The following is a 19,801-nucleotide window of genomic DNA, read 5'->3' on the forward strand; positions in this document are numbered from 1 at the left end:
GTCTCTAACTACGCTAGGGTTGCGAAAACGCCCTTTATAATTACAATTACTGATAGCATTATTCGCGACAGCCCTCGGGGCTAATCAAATCATCATTGTCTGGTTTGAGATGATTTTAATGGGGTTCAGATATAGAAATTTTGAGTAAAATTATAAATAACAGATTAGATATTTATTATTTCAAAAGAATTTTTTTTAGATACCAAAAGAAAAGTCACAACACGAAATAGGTGGTAGAAAAGGGTAAATGCCTTTACCCTTATGCCTATATATATAAAACTAACTGCTATAGCAAACCTATAACTTTAAAAACAAGTTAAGAAAAACAACTTATATAGACTTAGGGACTCAAAACCAAAATTTGAATGAAGGTACTAAATACGCAATCATTTCAAATTTGAATTTAATTCCTCATTCCTCCTAAAGTGCTCTGATGAGCGGCACGTGCCCATAATTATATTTATTCTTAAATTAATTTTAACCGTGACGGGAATGATATATATCGCAGTAAAAAGTTCAATTACAGTCCTAAAATGGTAAGGATCCTGGAACGCTTACGCACTGCGCAGACGACGGTTGACAATGAGATCTTGTTTCGAGCGAAACTGTTTGTTACTAAATGTTGCAAAAATTTACCAATATTTACATTGGAAATTACAATTTAATAAACAAAACAATTAATCTTAAATTTATGTTGTTTTATAATAATGCCACCATTTCTAATTTATTTACGTGCAAAATCTTATATATAAAAATGAATCGCAAAATGTGTTGGTAAGCGCATAACTCGAGAACGGCTGAACCGATTTCGATAATTCTTTTTTTATTATATTCCTTGAAGTACGAGGATGGTTTTTATGTAGAGAAAACGTAAATATGTACCACGGGCGAAGCCGGGGCGGACCGCTAGTCTTATATATAAAAATGAATCGCAAAATGTGTTGGTAAGCGCATAACTCGAGAACGGCTGAACCGATTTCGATAATTCTTTTTTTATTATATTCCTTGAAGTACGAGGATGGTTTTTATGTAGAGAAGACGTAAATATGTACCTCGGGCGAAGCCGGGGCGGACCGCTAGTTGAGAATAAAAAGAACTACTGAAAATAAGCTTTGTGTGAAATTGGCTTATGATAACCTCTACTTTTAAGATATTTATCGTATATCGTACTTAAACCAGTAATACACAAAAATCTCAACAAATACCTTATATCCATAAACATGATTTCCCACACATTATTTTTAAGCCTCCACTCGCCGCGTTTCATTGCACAGTGCGTAAACATAATACATTGAATAATTCATAAAATCGGTTTTGCTCATCTTTAGTGTCAATACGAGATAGCTGCAAAAAATTATTTTCTCTTCAATTTGGCTGTGGTATTGCTCTGTACATATTCATTGACTAATTAAATTTATCTGATGGTGGGTTGTTCGGGTAAGTTCGGCTTTAAGAATGAAATGCACTATTAAATTAATTATTATTGATATTCGTGGCTTTCAAAGCTTATATTATTAGAGTACCTACAACAAACTTTTGTGTGGTTATATTGGAACTTAGGAACAACGATTTTGATGTGATTGTCCGGTTTTGGTAGTGCTTTTTAATATGAGTGAGTATTTGTGCTAGAAATGAGGCTCTAGAAGCAATTTTTCCGGAGTTCGTAATGAACTTTCAATATATCTGTTTTACCAAATTGTTTACTATATCTCGATCGACATCCAAAGAACGTTCTAGTCGTTCACAAGAAAACTTTCTTAATTTTTTCCAAAGAGCACAAAATAAGTCGTGTTTTAAACCGGTCAAAAAAGCCCGACCTATCAACACGATAAATATTAATAACCGAGCTAACAGGCAGGGCAGGTGTCAAAACGCAACGAAATCTAGTGATGTGCGCGTCCCGAGCGCTTTTTATCGATAAAACGGGGTGCCGGAAAAAGTGACATGCCCGCGCATCGCAAATAAACCGGCGTCGGCGAATATAAAGACATTGCGGGAGATGCGAGCGGGCTTTCACCGGCCGCAAAAAGGCGGTTCGTTTTTGTTGGGAACTGCGATTCTTACAGCGGGATTTGTGAAATTCTAAATGAGCGCGTGTAGCGATTTGAGCGCTCGGTGCGCGTGTGATGTTGTCGACTGTCGATGTTTTATGACTGCACTGTTTGTAAGTGTATGAATTTCTTTCTGACGAATCAGATAAAATATTGCTTCTCTTATAATAAGTCAGAGTAAATAGGTAATGTGAACGATGATTAGAATTTTAACTTTTCTTATGATTAGCAAGAGCAAGAATATAGACGATGTTATTAGTTAGAGTTTAAAAGTCCCATTAAGAGAGTTTAAGAGTTTAAAAATGCTGTTGGACAGAGGCTTGTGACTAATTAAAATAGAATACTATCGAAGGGATTCTACCGATAAAAGAATTTAACACAAATTTATCAAACCTCACCTCAATAAAGGCAAATAGAAACCATGCCCTTTCGCAAAAAGTCTAGGTCGTTTAAAACGATAAACGCAGGTCAAATACCTCAACAAAAATATCTCATTCGAACCCATCTAAAGTCCCATACAAAAGAACTAACAGATCACCATTCATTTGATCCATTAGTGACGACCGTTAGAAAAACATCGACATCGATATACCGAGATATTAGCAATGAATGAATGATCCATTTTACACTATTGAGTCGTTAATGAATAATTTATGTTATCTGTGACAAGGTGGTGTGTATGTTTGACAAGTGACGTTGCAAAAAAGATTTTACGATGCGTTCTATTAATTGTTGTGAAACATAGTCGAGCAATAATTGTGAAAAGTCTAGTGAGATAAAAACGGTAATAGAATAAAGTTGACTTCACTTGGGTTGGCTAAGAATAAGAATACTTAGCCCTTAACTCTGTGGTATATAATATAATAAGTTATACTTTAAAATTAAGTACAAATTTCGAGCTTGACCACTCTAAATTTCCTTGCCTACTCTACCCAACTTAGTCGTGAATAAAAATTAAAAACTGTCAAAAAATCCCCTCTGATATTTTATAATAATTTAGCTTACTAATGTTGAAAGAATTGTCTTTCTTTTTCTTTTCGATTCTTCCAAAAAACTAGCATATTTTTTGTAGTACCTAGAGTTATTTCTACGTTATTAAAAAAATACAACTATTGCAGCAGTTTTCAAATAGCCTTCACCTGTAGATAACGTTATCAGCGAATGCATTCTTCATTTTCTTTTGATAAATATTATTTTTTAATACGAACTGCGGGTATAACCAGTTTATATTTTAACAAATAAGTACATTAAAATTAACCAATGTATTCTTAAATTGCTATAACGAATGCAATAATTATTTTATTAATAAATTATATTATTATTGAAGACAAATTCAAGTAGAATCGAGCCAGTTGCAGTGTGACCGTCGTAGGCCACTTGACGTATTTGTGCCAAATGGACACAGAAATACGTGGAGTTTCCTGTTAATTATATTAATATAATTATTATTTATTATTGCATTATGTTTTGATAATATGTACGAGTTTTTTAGTAATATAGAGAAGTATTTATGATACAGTGATTTTATTTGAGTCAATTTTTTTTAATTTTAAATGTTTTACAAGGTTATTTGTATTAAATAAGAAAAAAAAATACTGTCAAATGTATAATGTACCTTTAATTAGTCATAATTCATTTCATGATACTTATATTATCCACTGAATTATAATTTTAGTCTAATGATTTTCAAATATACGTCTTTGTAGCAATCCAAAGACAACTCTACCTCCTTCCAAATGAAGCAATCCCTTTAGCAAAACATTAATAAACCATCCGTAATTATAAATGAAAATATATAATGACAAACGTGCCGCGTTATCTTAACCGCAAGTTGGTACTAATTCATGCATATTTATATTATTATATCAATGTTTACATCGCGCATATAACTGACGGCTCGTTATCTAGTTTACTGGCTAGTGTCAAGTTGCTTTATCGACATGCTAATTTTACCTTTGTGACACACTTATTTTTTGCGACTCCACGACTTTTTGTGTGTAATATTACGTTTTTAAGAAGTGTTGTGAGATAGTGAATTGGCATTGCAATTGTAGTTACTTGAGTTTTATTTAAGGAATTTGGTACTAACTCAATATTTAAATATGCATTATTATATTTTCTGTTCTGAATAAATGACTATTGATTACTGATGTAAGCATTAAAGTTCACACAAAAAACAATTTGAATGATTTACATAGGTAGGTATATCTTTGTTAGAATAACTTTTTTTAAAACATTCTCTAAGTGTACAATAAATAAATATTATGTAAAATCAAATTAATAATATAAAAATGCTTCAGAAATTTTTACGTAACGGGAAAATGCGTTTTCTTGCTTACGTATTGCATATTTCAATGTCAATAAAAATACCTCTTTCTTCCTAACAAGTCACCAATCAACCTACATTTCTTTCCCTTTAATATACCTAGAGCGCCATCTCTTGATGATATAGGTATGCGAAACAAAACCATCTATCACATAAACCATCCTTAACAATTAAAAAAAACTATAAATACACAATTTTACATATCAAGCTATCTTCGTGAGAAGTCGAATCATGCTAATTCGTTTCTTGCGCAGCATTTTTTTATTTGCGTTTATTATAAAACTGGGAAACTAAAAACAGTAGTTCTTGTCAGAACATACTATTAGACATTGTATTACATTTAGTCACGGGATGTATTAGCATAAACAATTGTAGGTTGTCTATGAATGGTTAGCATGTAAATGCCCCGTGTCTATGGTCGGAAAAAATTGAACGAGATTATCTTTTTTCGTATTATGTAAGTTACGCTAATTTGACAGCTGTTATGTAAATAAAAATGTTTATGGTTTTCAACAGTACTGTTTTGATGTGCTTTGTTTTATGTGCAATTAATTTTTGCAGTTGTTTATTGTATAATTTAACTGTGAATAGGTTGTGTTAAATTAAAAACATTTATATATCGCCGAAAAGCTTTACCTAAATAAATTAATAACGTAGGAAACAACTTGCCAAAAACTGACTTCAACTTTAAAATGGTTTCATACAATGTATATTCCAATCATCATTAAAACTATAATTTACTAGCAGTCCGCCCCGGCTTCGCCCGTGGTACATGTTTACGTTTTCTCTACATAAGAACCATCCTCGTACTTCAAGGAATATAATAAAAAAAGAATTATCGAAATCGGTTCAGCCGTTCTCGAGTTATGCGCTTACCAACACATTTTGCGATTCATTTTTATATATAAGATGTAAGTAATTCCAGAAATAGTGCGTAAGCAACTCCATTGTTTGTTTTCATTGCAAATTTAATTTTAAGCATAAATCCACTCCATGCCACTCAATGTCCATGGCATGCAGTTTTGTAGTTACTGTTTTTTTCTACAAAAAACTAAAGAACCGCGTTATGCACGATCGAGCACGCATTAATATTAATATATTATTAATTATTTATTCCGCTGCCATTCACAAATTGAGTTGTGATAGACTGATTTTATTAATATGTTCGTTTGTATTGTAGTGGGTAGGTACGCAATGGATTTACAATTTGAGATAGCAACGAATACTATGGATAAAATGGCTGATTGCACTAAATGATTGATTAGTAATTTACAGGTTAAGCAACAGCACTGTTAGTTTAACGATGGGCAACCATTAAGGTCGTTTAACTTCGTGTTTTTATGTCTTATGCATAACTTGTTCATACAACAGTTTTAACCAAAGTTTAATTAAACCACCATTAACAGTTAGTTGAACTAAAAAATACTAGGCAAATTGTTTTTTGGTATTTTGTATTACATACCTACTTATAATAAATTTTTTATACTTATCATTGTGCTAGATTTTAACAAAATTGGCTAAATGTTTACGTAGAATCGATTACCAAAGCTTATTTTCGTAAAACTACGTTACAAGGCCTGTTCTGAGTAATATAGTGACAGGATATAAAATACATTCTGAAACTGTATACTATCTAAAATTAGATAACTTACAATTAATCCATCTAATTAATTCTATAGAAATGAACATTACTTTGGATGACTAATTTTCCGCAAACACAATTTGACACTCCTCTAAAATAGATAACATAAATTTACATTTTAACCATCACTATTAAGTAGATATATTATAACAAAGTCGCTTTCCGCCGTCTGTGTGTCTGTAAGCTTAGATCTTTAAAAATACGCAACGAATTTTGATGCGGTTTTTCTTTTTAATGGATAGGGAGATTTTCTATCAAGTACTATACCATTGGTTTATAATTTGTTAGGTTTTAGGCAAAGCGGGCGAAACTGCGCGCGGAAAGCTAGTTAACATTACTATATGTAGTGACAAATACATTTTACCACGATTTAAATTCCCTCTCGCATAACCACATCCCGAGTGTTCGAATAGCTGTATCCGAAGTTCTGAGTGCTATGCGGTCTATGTCGGTGCCGCTTTATACTCGCCGACTGCAGGTATGCTGCCGCGGATTGCATACCGCCGTCCAGTGACGAAATGTGGGAAGACTTAGTGCTTGAATGCTGACTTTTTAGTAGCGGTGTATACGTGTAGTTAGGGCACAGATAATACATATAATATTATACTAGGTTAGGGTTCATTATAGATATGGTAAACAGGTTGTATTAAATAGGTATTATTGGTTATAGTAAAATATTAGAGGAAAGTTTTGTTTGTACGAAATAAGCTCCAAAAGTAATGGATCGATTTGAAAAATTCTTGTAGCCTTAAGCCTAGGTTTCATACAAAATTGGGAACTTTATTTTTTAGGAAAAGTCAATTCCTCGCTCTCTTATGTCTGCTTGTTTATTTTAACGAAATAAGACCCAAAAGTATTGGAACGGTGTTAAAAATTATTGCAAAAGTACAGAGCCTACAGTTTTTTTATGACGTTTGGTACATGAAAAGTAAATATGTCGCTCTATTATTAGACCGGGAGATACTGACACAAAATTTCGAGTCATTTGTAACAAGGATGGCGGTTCTACAGGGGTCTTAGTACGCAATGACAAAAAGAAAAATGATGGTGTGAACGCTGGTACCGGTGGCTAAGTCGCGTGGGCGTTTGTCGAACTCGTCGGAAAAACAGCGAAAGTCAAACGATTTGTAACACAAAAATTTTAGAATTTGCCGATAGCCCATAAAAAAGTAGTAGGCGGTAGTGTCATGCCATACTTTTCCGGTGTGACTTACAGCCCGCCATACCGACGCGAATGTGTTGATTTAAATAAAACAATCATTCAACCATTTGTACCAGGCTAACTTTTGCACAGGTAACTATCGTCGTGCAGCCATTTACGAAAATCGCCATGCCATACTTTTCGGACGATTCCAAATGGTCGCCATACCGCCGAAAATCTGCAAAAAATTTTTATTTCGCCAAACTTTTTGTACCAGTATTGCATTTGGATTTTTGGAGAGTATTTGATAAAATGTGACCATTATTATATTTGCCATACTTCTAGTAGGGGGAAAAAGTGCTGTCATACTTGAAAACTTAATTTATTATTAATTTATATAAGTGAAGATTTCCAACACATAGCTCTTTGAAATTTTGTATTTATATTTGTTGATCCTCGAACTTACAGGAAAAATAAGTGCCATACTGTTACAAATCGTTTGACTTTCGCTATTTTCCGACGAGTTCGACTAACGCCCACGCGACTAAGCCGCCGGTACCAGCGTTCACGCCATCGTTTTTCTTTTTGTCATTGCGTACTAAGACCCCTGTAGAACCGCCATCCTGTTACAAATGACTCGAAATTTTGTGTCAGTATCTCCCGGTCTATATATAATTTGCTTGGTGCGAAATAGGACAGTATAGTAGAATGTACGAATATTTTCGCTATGCACGAATATTTGCAGACCCTTTTGAAGTGAAAACTTAGGCGTTATAGGCGGGTTGAGGTAAAATTTCAAGGTTGCGTCATGGCAAAACCGTCACTTCATGGAGTAGGTAAGGCCACGATTTTGGTATCTTTGAATCTTGCCAAAGAAGTTTCACTTCTGACACGTGTGCTCGGCACACACGCTCTTTTATTATACGTATGAATATTTTTCCTCAATTACGAATATCCCTCTTACGCTAAATTAAAGGTGACCGACCACTACACTAATAAATATTTTAAATTAGTTGCTAATGTGTTGTATCCCTTAATAAAAAGCTTACGTAATAAAAGCTATAACCAATAGAATAAGTTAGGTATCGAGGTTAACGCGTAGATTGACCTGCGTAATAGGGGTGGGGTCACGCGTAGGGATGTGTCGTTCATATCGATAAATGTTTCATAAATTATTGTCGATATAATTTGGTTTACTATTTGGTGACTGGTATTGTTTACGTATATTAATAAGTAACTTAAATGCCTTTACTTAGATTAATAAATTTTAATTACGTATACGTTATTCGTACATAACTTAAAAAGGGAAATTTGATATATTTGATTTGACCTTGTTTATTCATAAATGACACTATAGGTAGGTATTTATATCTCCAAACTTAAAGGGTACAATTTAATAAAAATATATGATATGATTTTTGCTTTGTCAATAAACTTAAACTAAACTTAATAACAATATAAATAAACATAAATAGCAATCTGGTAACATTCCAAATAGCAACAACTATATTTGGCATCATTTAAAATGCCATTAAATATTATGACTAAAGCCATAAGTTTAATAATCAATTTGATACCAATTGATAGATACCTAATATTGAATAGAATCAATTGATTTTCAAATGGACCTCATAAATCTAATAAATGTTTATTTCATACGACTAATGTAACATGTATAAAATATCTTAATCATGTACATAATACTTGATTATTGAAAATATATTAATTTCACTTGAGGTAAATGATTTATTACTGAAATGTCATTAAAATTTAAAGTGAATATATAGTGATATTTAAATAGTAACCCGCTTATGTCTTTATTATTGCAAAAAATAAATTAGGTGTTTATATTGTAACGTGAATGTAGATACATAATTGCATTTTGTAGAAGTATTTTAAGGATCAGATTTTAAAATGAAACGACAAAACATAATGCATAATACAATATCATAATAATATTTTGACAGGTTATCAAGTGATTATAAGAAAACACGTCATTTTACTTTAAAATTTACCTTGAATATAATATCTATCAATAAAAAAGTGTCCCAAGAAAAACCAAATAATAAATAAACAAAAGATTCTAGATTTTATCGACACAATACAAGCCTTGACTTTCTTAAGAATGAATCGTCAATAAAGATATATAAGTCAATATTTACTACGTGAAATTTATATCCATTGATTAAAATACCTCAATACTAGTTTAAGGTTACGTAATACATAATTATAACCACGAATCTTGCTTGAATTGTTATTTTTATCACGTTTTTGCGTACCGTTAATAAGATTTCATTTTATAATGACTGTCATCGCGCCTTACGAGCGAATGAATGTTTTTGATGGTGCACTTAATTAAGATAATTATTATTTTTAAATACGGTTAAAGTGTTTATTTTAACGTGTCGCGACTTTTGAAGTAAACCGGTTATGGTTGGCAATTAAAGGTATACAAATAGTGTTTTTTTGTCGTTTGATTGGGAAAAGGTCTTATTTAAGTTTTATTAAATATATTATGGTGATCATTGGTTATTAATTATGATTGAAGGGTTATTAAGAAAGTTATTACTGTCTCGTCGAATCTTTTGATTATAAGGACCCATTTAGTATGTATAATTATAATATTGTGGTTTATTTATATTCTATTATTACTAATAAGCCTACATGCATAAAAATTTGTATCTATTAGTAACCTATGATTTCATGTGTTTAAAAATATTTAAATCTTGTGAAATGTCTCTATAATAAACGATTAATACCGGTTTCAAATTACAAATAAAACGTTGACTTTTAATAAATTAATGTTTTATCTCTCCATCAATGATTATAATCGATACCATAATACTAATTGAATCGTGTTCTCACTAATAGAATACTCAAATTAATCAACTAATTTGTTTTACATCGATAAAATAAATTATCGACAAATAATATCGACACAGTCACGTCACTAACGGTGTAACGACTGCCAAGCTCCGCCCTCGTACATGACAACTATAAATATACATCACTATGCGTAGGGGTGGTTCGGAGAATTTAGAGCCATTGTAAGTTTGGTTAGCTTATGTTTAGCACGCGACTTCGCTTGTGGGTGAATAGACTACATGTAATTCTTGGTAACTTTTAACAGTTTCAGTAGTTTTGTATATAAAAGCAATACAATATGCATTTTTAATCCTTAAAATTTAAATAGAGTCTTAAATCTTAATACAACTTCTGGATATGTTCTGTTTAGCTTATCGGTCAGTTAAAATGACAATTCCTATAATATTAAAAATAAAATATAACACAAAAAGGGGCAATAGCTATGAACTAGTGAAACCAGCCTTTATTCTTTTCATTTATTTATTCTTCTTGTTAAATCCTATTTCTTTAACGTGAAAGATTTTTACAAGAATCGACTTTATAGCAAAATTCTATCACTCTTTTACGTAAAAACGGCTCGTCACATTTTGATAAAAAGTGGCAGAAAGATGGATTACAATCTGGCTCTGAAGTTTTTTAATCTGTAAAGCTAGTTAAAAGATACATCTTGAAATAAAGTATTACAATATATTTAACTAAAATAATAATCACCCGGATGCATTTGCCGCCATTGAAAAATATATTATTATTTCACATTCTATGAAGCAGAAATATCAATATAATTACTTATAGCACGTACCGTGCTATAAGTAATTATATTGATATTTCTGCTACATCTGCTATTTCTGATACATCGGCTATGATTATTTTTTCCTCAAACAATAATTATACACGCAAAAACGGGCGAGGTCGCGGTAATAACACTGTACGTATTATGTAATACGGAAAGTTATTTTTGTTGGATAGAGAAAACTTTATTCAACTAGCGGTCCGCCCCGGCTTCGCCCGTGGTACATATTTACGTTTTCTCTACATAAGAACCAACCTCGTACTTCAAGGAATATAATAAAAAAAGAATTATCGAATTCGGTCCACCCGTTCAGATTTGATGCCGTGACAACGCAAAACGGGTTTCATTTTTATATATACATAAATATCGATTTAAACTATAAAACCTCTGAATAGATAGAAATTAGGATATGAAGGTTTTCAGTTGATAAAAAGGTATTATAGATTTTAATTGATTGGCTTTCCTATATTTAATACTAGCTCTGCCCACGACTTTGTACGTGCATCCCCGTTTTACCCGTTCCCGCAAGAATTTCGGGAAATCCTTGCTTAGCGGATGCCTACGTCCAACATCTACCTGCATGCCAAATTTCAGCCCTATACATCCAGTGGTTTGGGCTGTGCGTTGATAGATCACTATATCAGTCACCTTTGAGTTTTATATATTCTATAGATATAGATTATTATACGTAGTATTCTACTAAATTTTCGAAAACGTTTATTATTTTGCCTGGCTCTATTTGATGTCCTAAATTGAAAACAGTAATATAGAAGCTACATAAATTAATACAAACAGGACATTATTTACAAACTGAATTTTAAAAATTCCATTCCCTAGTTCTTATATCATCATCGTTTCTGCAGCCATAATTTACCAACCATTATAAATGTTAAAAAAATAAAAATTCCCCAAAAATCCCGTCTTTTTGCCAGCACTATTACTAACTTACTACTAATTGTACTGTGTGTTGACTGACCGGTTGGATTGGTTGGTAGTGGCCCTGCCTTCCAAGCCAGTGGTCGTGGGTTCGATTCCCACCCGGGGCAAATATTTGTGTGATGAACATCGATGTTTGCTCTGTGTCTGGGTGTTAATTATCTATATTATAAGTATTTATTTAAAATTATATATGTATGTTTATCAGCCGTCTGGTTTCCATAACACAAGCGAAAGCTTAGTATGGGATCAGATCGTGCCGTGTGTGAAAATTGTCAAAAAAAAATGTATTTAATCTCCCCGGCCGGCCCCGTAAATACTATACTTACCTACCTACTACTACTGTATTTATCCTTCCCGTAAATACTACTTAAATTATAATCAATATCTAATAAACAATTTACTCCACAGGTGAAGATCTGGTTCCAAAACCGTAGAAGCAAATACAAGAAGATGATGAAAGCCGCCCAAGTGGGTGCGCCGCCCCCCAGCTTAGGCCTCCCCCCTGGAAGTCCGCCGAATAATAATCAATTGTTACATGGTAAGTTATTTAACCTATTGAGCCCCGAACGGCCCGATCGGTCCTCGACACAATAGATTTTCTATTGTGTCTGTGATTCCGGGGCCTGAGTTATTAATAAGTAATTTTGCTTGTAATTTCCAGAAAAAAAACGAATATTTAAAGTACGTAGATAGCATAAAAATCATTTATTATATATTAACATATATTTTAACAATACAATAATAATTTCAAGAGTTTATCAAAACCGTGTTCTTTAGTTGTAGTATATTTATTTATTCCCAAACACAAACACAAATTTATTCCCAAAAACAAAGATGGATAGAGATATTAAAGTGAAACTTTTATTACATCGTCTCAAACTTTTTGGTCTGTGTAGCGCATGTCGTGTGACGGTCGAACCGTACGATAATTATCGTACAAATACGATAATTTTGTGCCTAAGTTTCACTTTTACCGTGGTTTCATAAAACCACACAACATTTTTTAATAAACCGACGTTCTAAAAAATGAACATAGTCCTGAATTTCTCGCACTTTTTTTCATTTCATTTTTGAAGTGAAACTTCTTTATTTGCGTAGGGAGTAAAATTTATAAGTTCGCATCATCGCAATACGTCCTAGCGTAAAGCGACGATTTTGGTATCTTTGAATTTTTGATTACATAAGCAGAAATAATTTCAATTCCTAATGAATTTGTCAGTTCATTTTTTGTTTAAAATGTATAGTTACATATACTCAAACTCAAACTCAAACATTTATTTATTCAATTAGACTTCTTCTAGAAGCACTTTTGAAACGTCATTAAGTACATATTTTTAACATTTACCACCGATTCGGAAAGCAGTATCTACGGAGAAGAATCGGCAAGAAACTCCATAGTTGCTCTTTTTAATCATAATAATAATATAGTGCTATTTGCTCCCAGGTGGTGGCGGAAGCTCTAGCGGTTCCCAACACTCGCCCTCCGCGTACCAGAGTGGGCCGACACAAGCCCACAGTCCCACACCCAGCTCCACGCCCGTATCAGAGCTGTCCCCGGGCCTGTCCCCCACGGGGACACCCTGGGATGTGAAGCAGCCGCCCCAACAGTCTTGGGATGTGAAGGTTGGATATGTAAGAGGATATTTTGACGATTTAAATAATATTGTTTTTAGTGAAAATTGATTGACTATTTATTGATTGATTTTAACTTATTATAGTGCTGAGATTTGCTATTTATTGATATCGATACTTCGTTATTGTAAGTTGTAAAGTCTTAAGTATAATTTCAAAATAAATGTAAGTTAAATAATAAAGAAATAACGTTAGTACATATTAAACTTTTATTTAGGAGTCATTCAAAATGACACAGTTGAAAATTCTATATAGTTATATCGATATCTCGTTCGATATCTAGTTATATTCTCTCATTGTGTGTTTGAAAATTACTCTTTCGAAACATTAAACTTATTATTAGTACCTAGCTATTCTTATATAAGCAAATAAATAAATTAAAAATCTTCTATAACACGTGAAAAAATCTAATAAATATGTTTGTTACAGCCAAACGCAGGACGATCGCCAGACGGTACCTCATGTGATGTGAAACCTCATCAGCAGTCGTGGGATCCCAGAGTAGGATACGTAAGTATTATAAAAGATATTATTTTAATTAATGTTGCGTAGTTAATAAAAGTACACAGTAATAACTACGAAATATTATAAATAAACAGTCACTTTTGATATTTTATCCGCAACTATGTCGAGATAACTTTATGCAGTTTTATCGAAAGATAAAGAAAGCGTAATAGTAGGTGTTGATTAAGTATAATACTTAGATTAATTCGCAAATATTTTGTATGAATTCCTGACAATATACCTTCATCAAAACGCTGCTTCAATAAAACTATGTGCCGGATAGGATTATTCGTCTTTTATACTTGTAAAACTTAAAAAATGGCATATCTAACAGTAGTTCTTTAGAACAAAAAACATAATCACAGCTCTTTCAAACTAGAGTTTTTAACTTTTTAAACACAAAAATTCGTGTAAAAATCAAATAAGTATTCAAAAATGTCAAAAATCTTACCAACTACCGTATATTACATCACTCCAAAATGTAGGAAAGTGGTAGAATTCAACAATGTAAGAAGGGGCTCTTAAAGATCTAGGACGTCGAGGGCGGTGTAACTATTTTGGCATAAGAACTTTTTCTTTTTAGTGGTTAACACCTTTTTTTTCTTTTGTGTAAGAATTAAAGTAGGGTTGGCGTTTATACTTTCAAACACAATTTAAATTTGATAAGAATCAGAAAGTACTGAGAAGATACTACTTATGTTTTGACTTTTCATAAAATTGAAAATTTGAAGTCTGGACCGATTTTGATTATATTATTCCTGGGGAATAAATATAATTAAGATACTATTGTTGTCTTGTTTTCATACACAAAATTTGCTACTGCTAAATATATCTCATAAATTATTTTACAATCTATAAAATACAAGCTTTATCTATGAATCACTACACAGTATAAAATAAAGTCGCTTTCTCTGTCCCTATGTCCCTTTGTATGCTTAAATCTTTAAAACTACGCAACGTATTTTGATGCGGTTTTTTTAATAGATAGAGTGATTCAAGAGGAAGGTTTTAGTATAAAATTTATTAGGTTTTAGACAAAGCGGGCGAAGCCGCAGGCGGAAAGCTAGTATTGTATAAAACGCTTTTTCAATAAAAATAAATGTACATAATATAATATTTATTTCACTAACATCCTCATCCACGAAGATGTGTTTTTACACGCTTTATATTAGCTTCACCTGTATGTTTGTAACCGACTTCTTTGGGCGCGATTTTGACCCACTTTAAACGGCCAGATTTCGTTCAAACTTTATAGATTTATTGAGGACCGATGACAATACACTAATTTGATAAAAATTTTCTATTTTTTAGTTCGGTTTTCTATAAAAAGCGTGTTTTTTAGTTTTTTTTAACTATTATTATTAGAGAAAAACTTTCCTATATTATATGCGTAAAATGAATTAACACAATAACAATTACCACTAGATAAAAGTTATTAAACAGAGTAGCAATAGAGGTGCGGTTCCACACCTAGCATGGTAAATTGTACGTAGAGCACGCAATATGCGTTGTTTGTACAGATAATTACATAGCACTATGTTTTATTAGGAACAGTGGTTCAGTGGTTAGATTGTTTCTGGGAAAGTCGGGGGTTCGAGATAGTTAATAAAATGCGAGTGTGTATGGATGATTTTCTTCTTTCTCCTTACCTTGTTTTTGCTTATTGCCAATAATGTATTTGATAAGAGCATCGGAAATTAGTGAACCTTTTAATTTTTAAGTTTTTTAAAAACACATGGTTAAATAATGTTTTACAACAAAATCAAGGGTGTGTACATATATGAATAAGTTATTTTGTTAATTTAAAATATTATTCTAATTCAAAGAAGAAAAACTGAACATGCCAAATTAAATACTTTCCCCTACAGCTTTTCTTGTGTCAAATAATACGTGCAATGAACACGACTTTCTTGTTTTATTAATTTTAAAATAAATTTAGTACAATAACGATTGATTTCGAAATATAATCGTGAAGGTACCTAACCTACTTAGGTGAATAAATAATAATTATTATACACCTGTTTGATCAATAATAATGCAGTTGCATCGAGAACTCACAATGCCAAGTACTTATAACTTCATAACCACCTACTTTAAACTAATATTTTTGAAGTAAACTTCTTTATCGGGGTTGGAAATTAGTGTAACATTTTTTCGTTACGCGTGACATTTTTCCGTTACGCGCCATCTTTTTCTTATCCCTACCACGCGTGATTCGACGTATCGTAAATAGTTAATTATTTTTTGAAAAATAAGGTCATAAAGAATTTTCACTTACGTGTGTACACTAGTACACGCACACATTTTTCTACATAAAATACACATATTTAATACTAGTATCGCCCCCAGGGCGCGCCCCCCGGGCCGTGGGACATGAAAGGCGCCCACGCGCACGCGCTGCACCACCAGGGCGCGCCGCAGCCGCACCCGCCCTACGTGCCGCAGTACTCGTGGTATCAGACGGAGGCCAACCCTGGATTGCTAACGTGAGTATCTAAAAATAGATAAAAGTGGGGGAAATGTGGGGGGAAGGGGGGATAGGGGAGCCCGCCCTACATGCCGCAGTACTCGTGGTATCAGACGGAGGATTGCTAACGTGAGTATAGTTTTGAAATAGAGTTGGTGAAAAAGGAGAGTAGAATATAGATGGTACTCAGCTGATGTCAACCCGGAACGGCTAATGTGAGTATCTATAGGGTCCCCCTTTTGGTCATTTGGAGTATTTTTTTTTTAAGAATGACAAATGATTTACAATGTTATTTTTGTCGTAACATCTTATAAACAAATTTTGTTGGTAATGGGAATCGAACGTACATCGCTTGTAGTAATAGTCATTTGCCCATTCAATATTCTCAAAATTATGTAATTTCCTATATATAATATATTATATTATGTTTATACTTACCACCATTTGGCAAATCTTGTCTATTGTCTCAATCATTTGAAATAGTAATCTTATAATTTAAGTTAATATTAAAATAATTTAATGTTTTCTAAATATCAAATTTTATCTATTATTTGCAGTGAAAACGGCCTAGCCTTGTTCCATCGAATGGGTTTACGGAGTCAATTTTTAGGACCAAATGAACAAAATTACGATAGCTGAAGATCTGCTTAGTTTTAATGTATTTCACAATTATTTTGTAAATTAACAGCAATTTTACAATATTATGCACGCGCGTTTTCATGATGTTTTTTGTTTTGTTTTTTTTTTTTATATAATGTACAATCGCTTAATTTTACAATGGCACACATCATCAATGGGGGGTTTATTTTTCGGTATTTAAAAGGCCAGACTTGAATAAATAATAAATTTTCAAGTTAAAACTTAACTGTTTTATTCCGTTCAAAATTCAAATAAAATTTGTCTTTGTTATTGACCATTTTCAAAAAAAAATCTATTATTTTGATTTTTTTAACACAGTTGATTAAAAAAAAATTCAATATATATCTATAAATATTACCTAGATATATTAACAAGGTGTTGGCCGTCGTCACATTCAATTTATACATTCATTTCACATCTAATTATTAAAATTTTCCCAAAAATACATTTTATTGTATCTGGCCGGATGTTTGAAACATAGTTTTATACTTGAATACCATCAAATTACTTCCTATCTTATTGTTCAAAAATCAAATTATTAATGCAAAAAATTATTTGTCAACAGGGTCTGGCCGGCCGTGTAACACCGTTGGGTTTACAGAAAATAATAAAAGGAAGTAAATTTATATAATAATATTAAAAATAATCCCCTCTCGCGTTTGTGGAAAACACGACACAACCAACTTTATTATTAAGATATATTTAACAATTAAAAAATGTAAATTTTTAGCTATTTTATAGGTTATTTTAATGTACATGCGTTAAAATTGCCACAGATAATTTCGTTGTCGCCATCTTGGCATTGAGTTGTGTATGCCATTGTAATGTTATGCGTATACAAATTTGGCAATGTCTGAATATTTGTATAGATATTTTATTTTTTATTAGGCGTGCAATAATGTACATAATATTATATGATGTCCTAGTGTTCAACTTATGTAAAAATGGAAAAATGTTTTCCAAATTTTATTTTATTGTACTGTATAACATTGCCACACTTCTAATAAAAAAGCAAACTGTCAACGTCAAACAGTTTTATAATCTGTGGCGTATACGCTATAGATAATTTATTTTTAAAACGTTAACCTTACTATATGAAAATTAATAATGTAAGCTTTAAAACCATTATCTATTTATTTAGTAAAACGGGAAAACAAACCTTTCTGTTGTGATAAATAATTTTAAGATTTTTTTTTTTTTTATGTAGAAAATACTTCGAGTAACGTGGCATGTGCAAAAATGGACGCATAAATTTGTATTTATAATGAATGTACTTTCATATTTCTATCTATGTTAATTCTTTAATCAATTTAACGGATTTTTAACCGTTTAAATTTTAAATTTTTCACCTATTAGTTGTGAATTACTTAGTATAAATAATTGATATTATAATATAATTATTTTGGTTCAAAGTCCGTTAAATTGATTTCAGAATAATATAAGGGTCTTTACGGGATGATTTGTACATATGTTTTGTAAAATATAGAAGATAATATACATATAAATATAGATAGATTAATTACTTCATAATTTCAATGTATAATAAGGAAAGTGGAACTAAGAGAAAAGTGAATTAATTCTTTTGTCAAATAAAAATGGAAAAGATTATGCTGTGTTTTCATTTTATTACCTTCGTATTTTATTTACACTATCTACCCATATTATATTAATGAAAATTAAAATCTACAAAACATTTTTATGAAGTGGGTTTCATTGTATTTAGTACGTAGTTATTTAACTCATTTCAAACTCAAGAAAGACTGAACTAATTTTGATTATTCTACCTGTGCATTTAGATCAAACGAGCGAATGCTCATTCTAACCCCACTATAATGTCAAACTCTTGTGTAAACAGGCGTAGAGCATTCTTTCGTTGTTCTTAGTGCGTTCGAAAAGATTCTATGCAATGTTCTAATACTGAACAACACTGAATACGAGTTTCGACACTAAACGATCACGAAAGAATGCTCTTGCTCTTGCTCTAGCTCTATGTTCGTTTGATCTAAATGCACCGTACATAGAACCACCTATTATGGTTACCTACTTCTTTCAGCGAACTGTCTCTTTACACTTTATAATTGTATATAGACACTAGCGGTCCGCCCCGGCTTCGCCCGTGGTACATATGAAAAATAGATGTTGGCCGATTCTCAGACTTACCCGATACGCACAGAAAATTTCATGAGAATCGGTCAAGCCGTTTCGGAGGAGTATGCAGACTAACATTGTGACATGAGAATTTTATATATAAGATAAGAGATAATATTGCAAACATGGTAGTAAAATTTACAGTCAATTTTGAACAATATTTATTATCAAATGAATACTAAGCAATTGCGATAATTTTGATCTAGGTATAGATTTCATGCTTATTAGTATCTGTACTAGGTACCTATCTATGTACTTATAAATTACAATTTCAACGAAGAAATAAAACACTTTTGTTTTTTATTTACATTTTATTATGTTGGCACACAGAAACAAGTCTTAAAAGATATCTTAAAACTAAACCCAGAGGGATTCTATTACCTTGGGCCTTAGACAAAGTAACAATTAAAAAACGATAACGAAGTTAGAAAAGGCAAAAATGTATGGGATTGACATACGCCGCGTTAGATCACGTGGTCTATCGTAGTATGTATAGAGACTAATTTCAGCTAATGAGTTCAATACAACTAATAGGCACAGAACATATAGGTACATAGTAATACATTATACATAGGTATATTGATTTTCTGAAGAACATTCCAAGGAAGTTTGCATGCAGAGAGCTAGAAGAGTCTTTTTGGATAAGAAAATAACAGT

General features: G+C 32.0%; 1 protein-coding gene across 3 annotated transcripts in view; it reads left to right on the forward strand.

Moving 5' to 3' along the window:
* Positions 1 to 18,602, forward strand: part of Dll (homeotic protein distal-less) — a 93,835-nt gene extending 75,233 nt beyond the window's left edge. Inside the window, exons 4-8 of one of the 3 annotated variants that reach the window (XM_089712292.1) lie at positions 12,163 to 12,292; positions 13,199 to 13,386; positions 13,816 to 13,896; positions 16,240 to 16,376; positions 16,915 to 18,602. In XM_089712292.1, the coding sequence (XP_089568418.1) occupies positions 12,163 to 12,292; positions 13,199 to 13,386; positions 13,816 to 13,896; positions 16,240 to 16,376; positions 16,915 to 16,996 (618 nt within the window). In that variant the 3' untranslated portion in view covers positions 16,997 to 18,602. The remainder of the gene's footprint in view (positions 1 to 12,162; positions 12,293 to 13,198; positions 13,387 to 13,815; positions 13,897 to 16,239; positions 16,377 to 16,914) is intronic. The other 2 variants (XM_089712294.1, XM_089712293.1) reach the window with 2 other exon arrangements.
* Positions 18,603 to 19,801: the final 1,199 nt, after the last annotated feature.

Source organism: Colias philodice, chromosome 28 (assembly GCF_061535455.1).
Source record: "Colias philodice isolate Cphi_HAF_F1 chromosome 28, ilColPhil1 Martin Lab GWU primary, whole genome shotgun sequence".
In the NCBI taxonomy this organism is placed as follows: domain Eukaryota; kingdom Metazoa; phylum Arthropoda; class Insecta; order Lepidoptera; family Pieridae; genus Colias; species Colias philodice.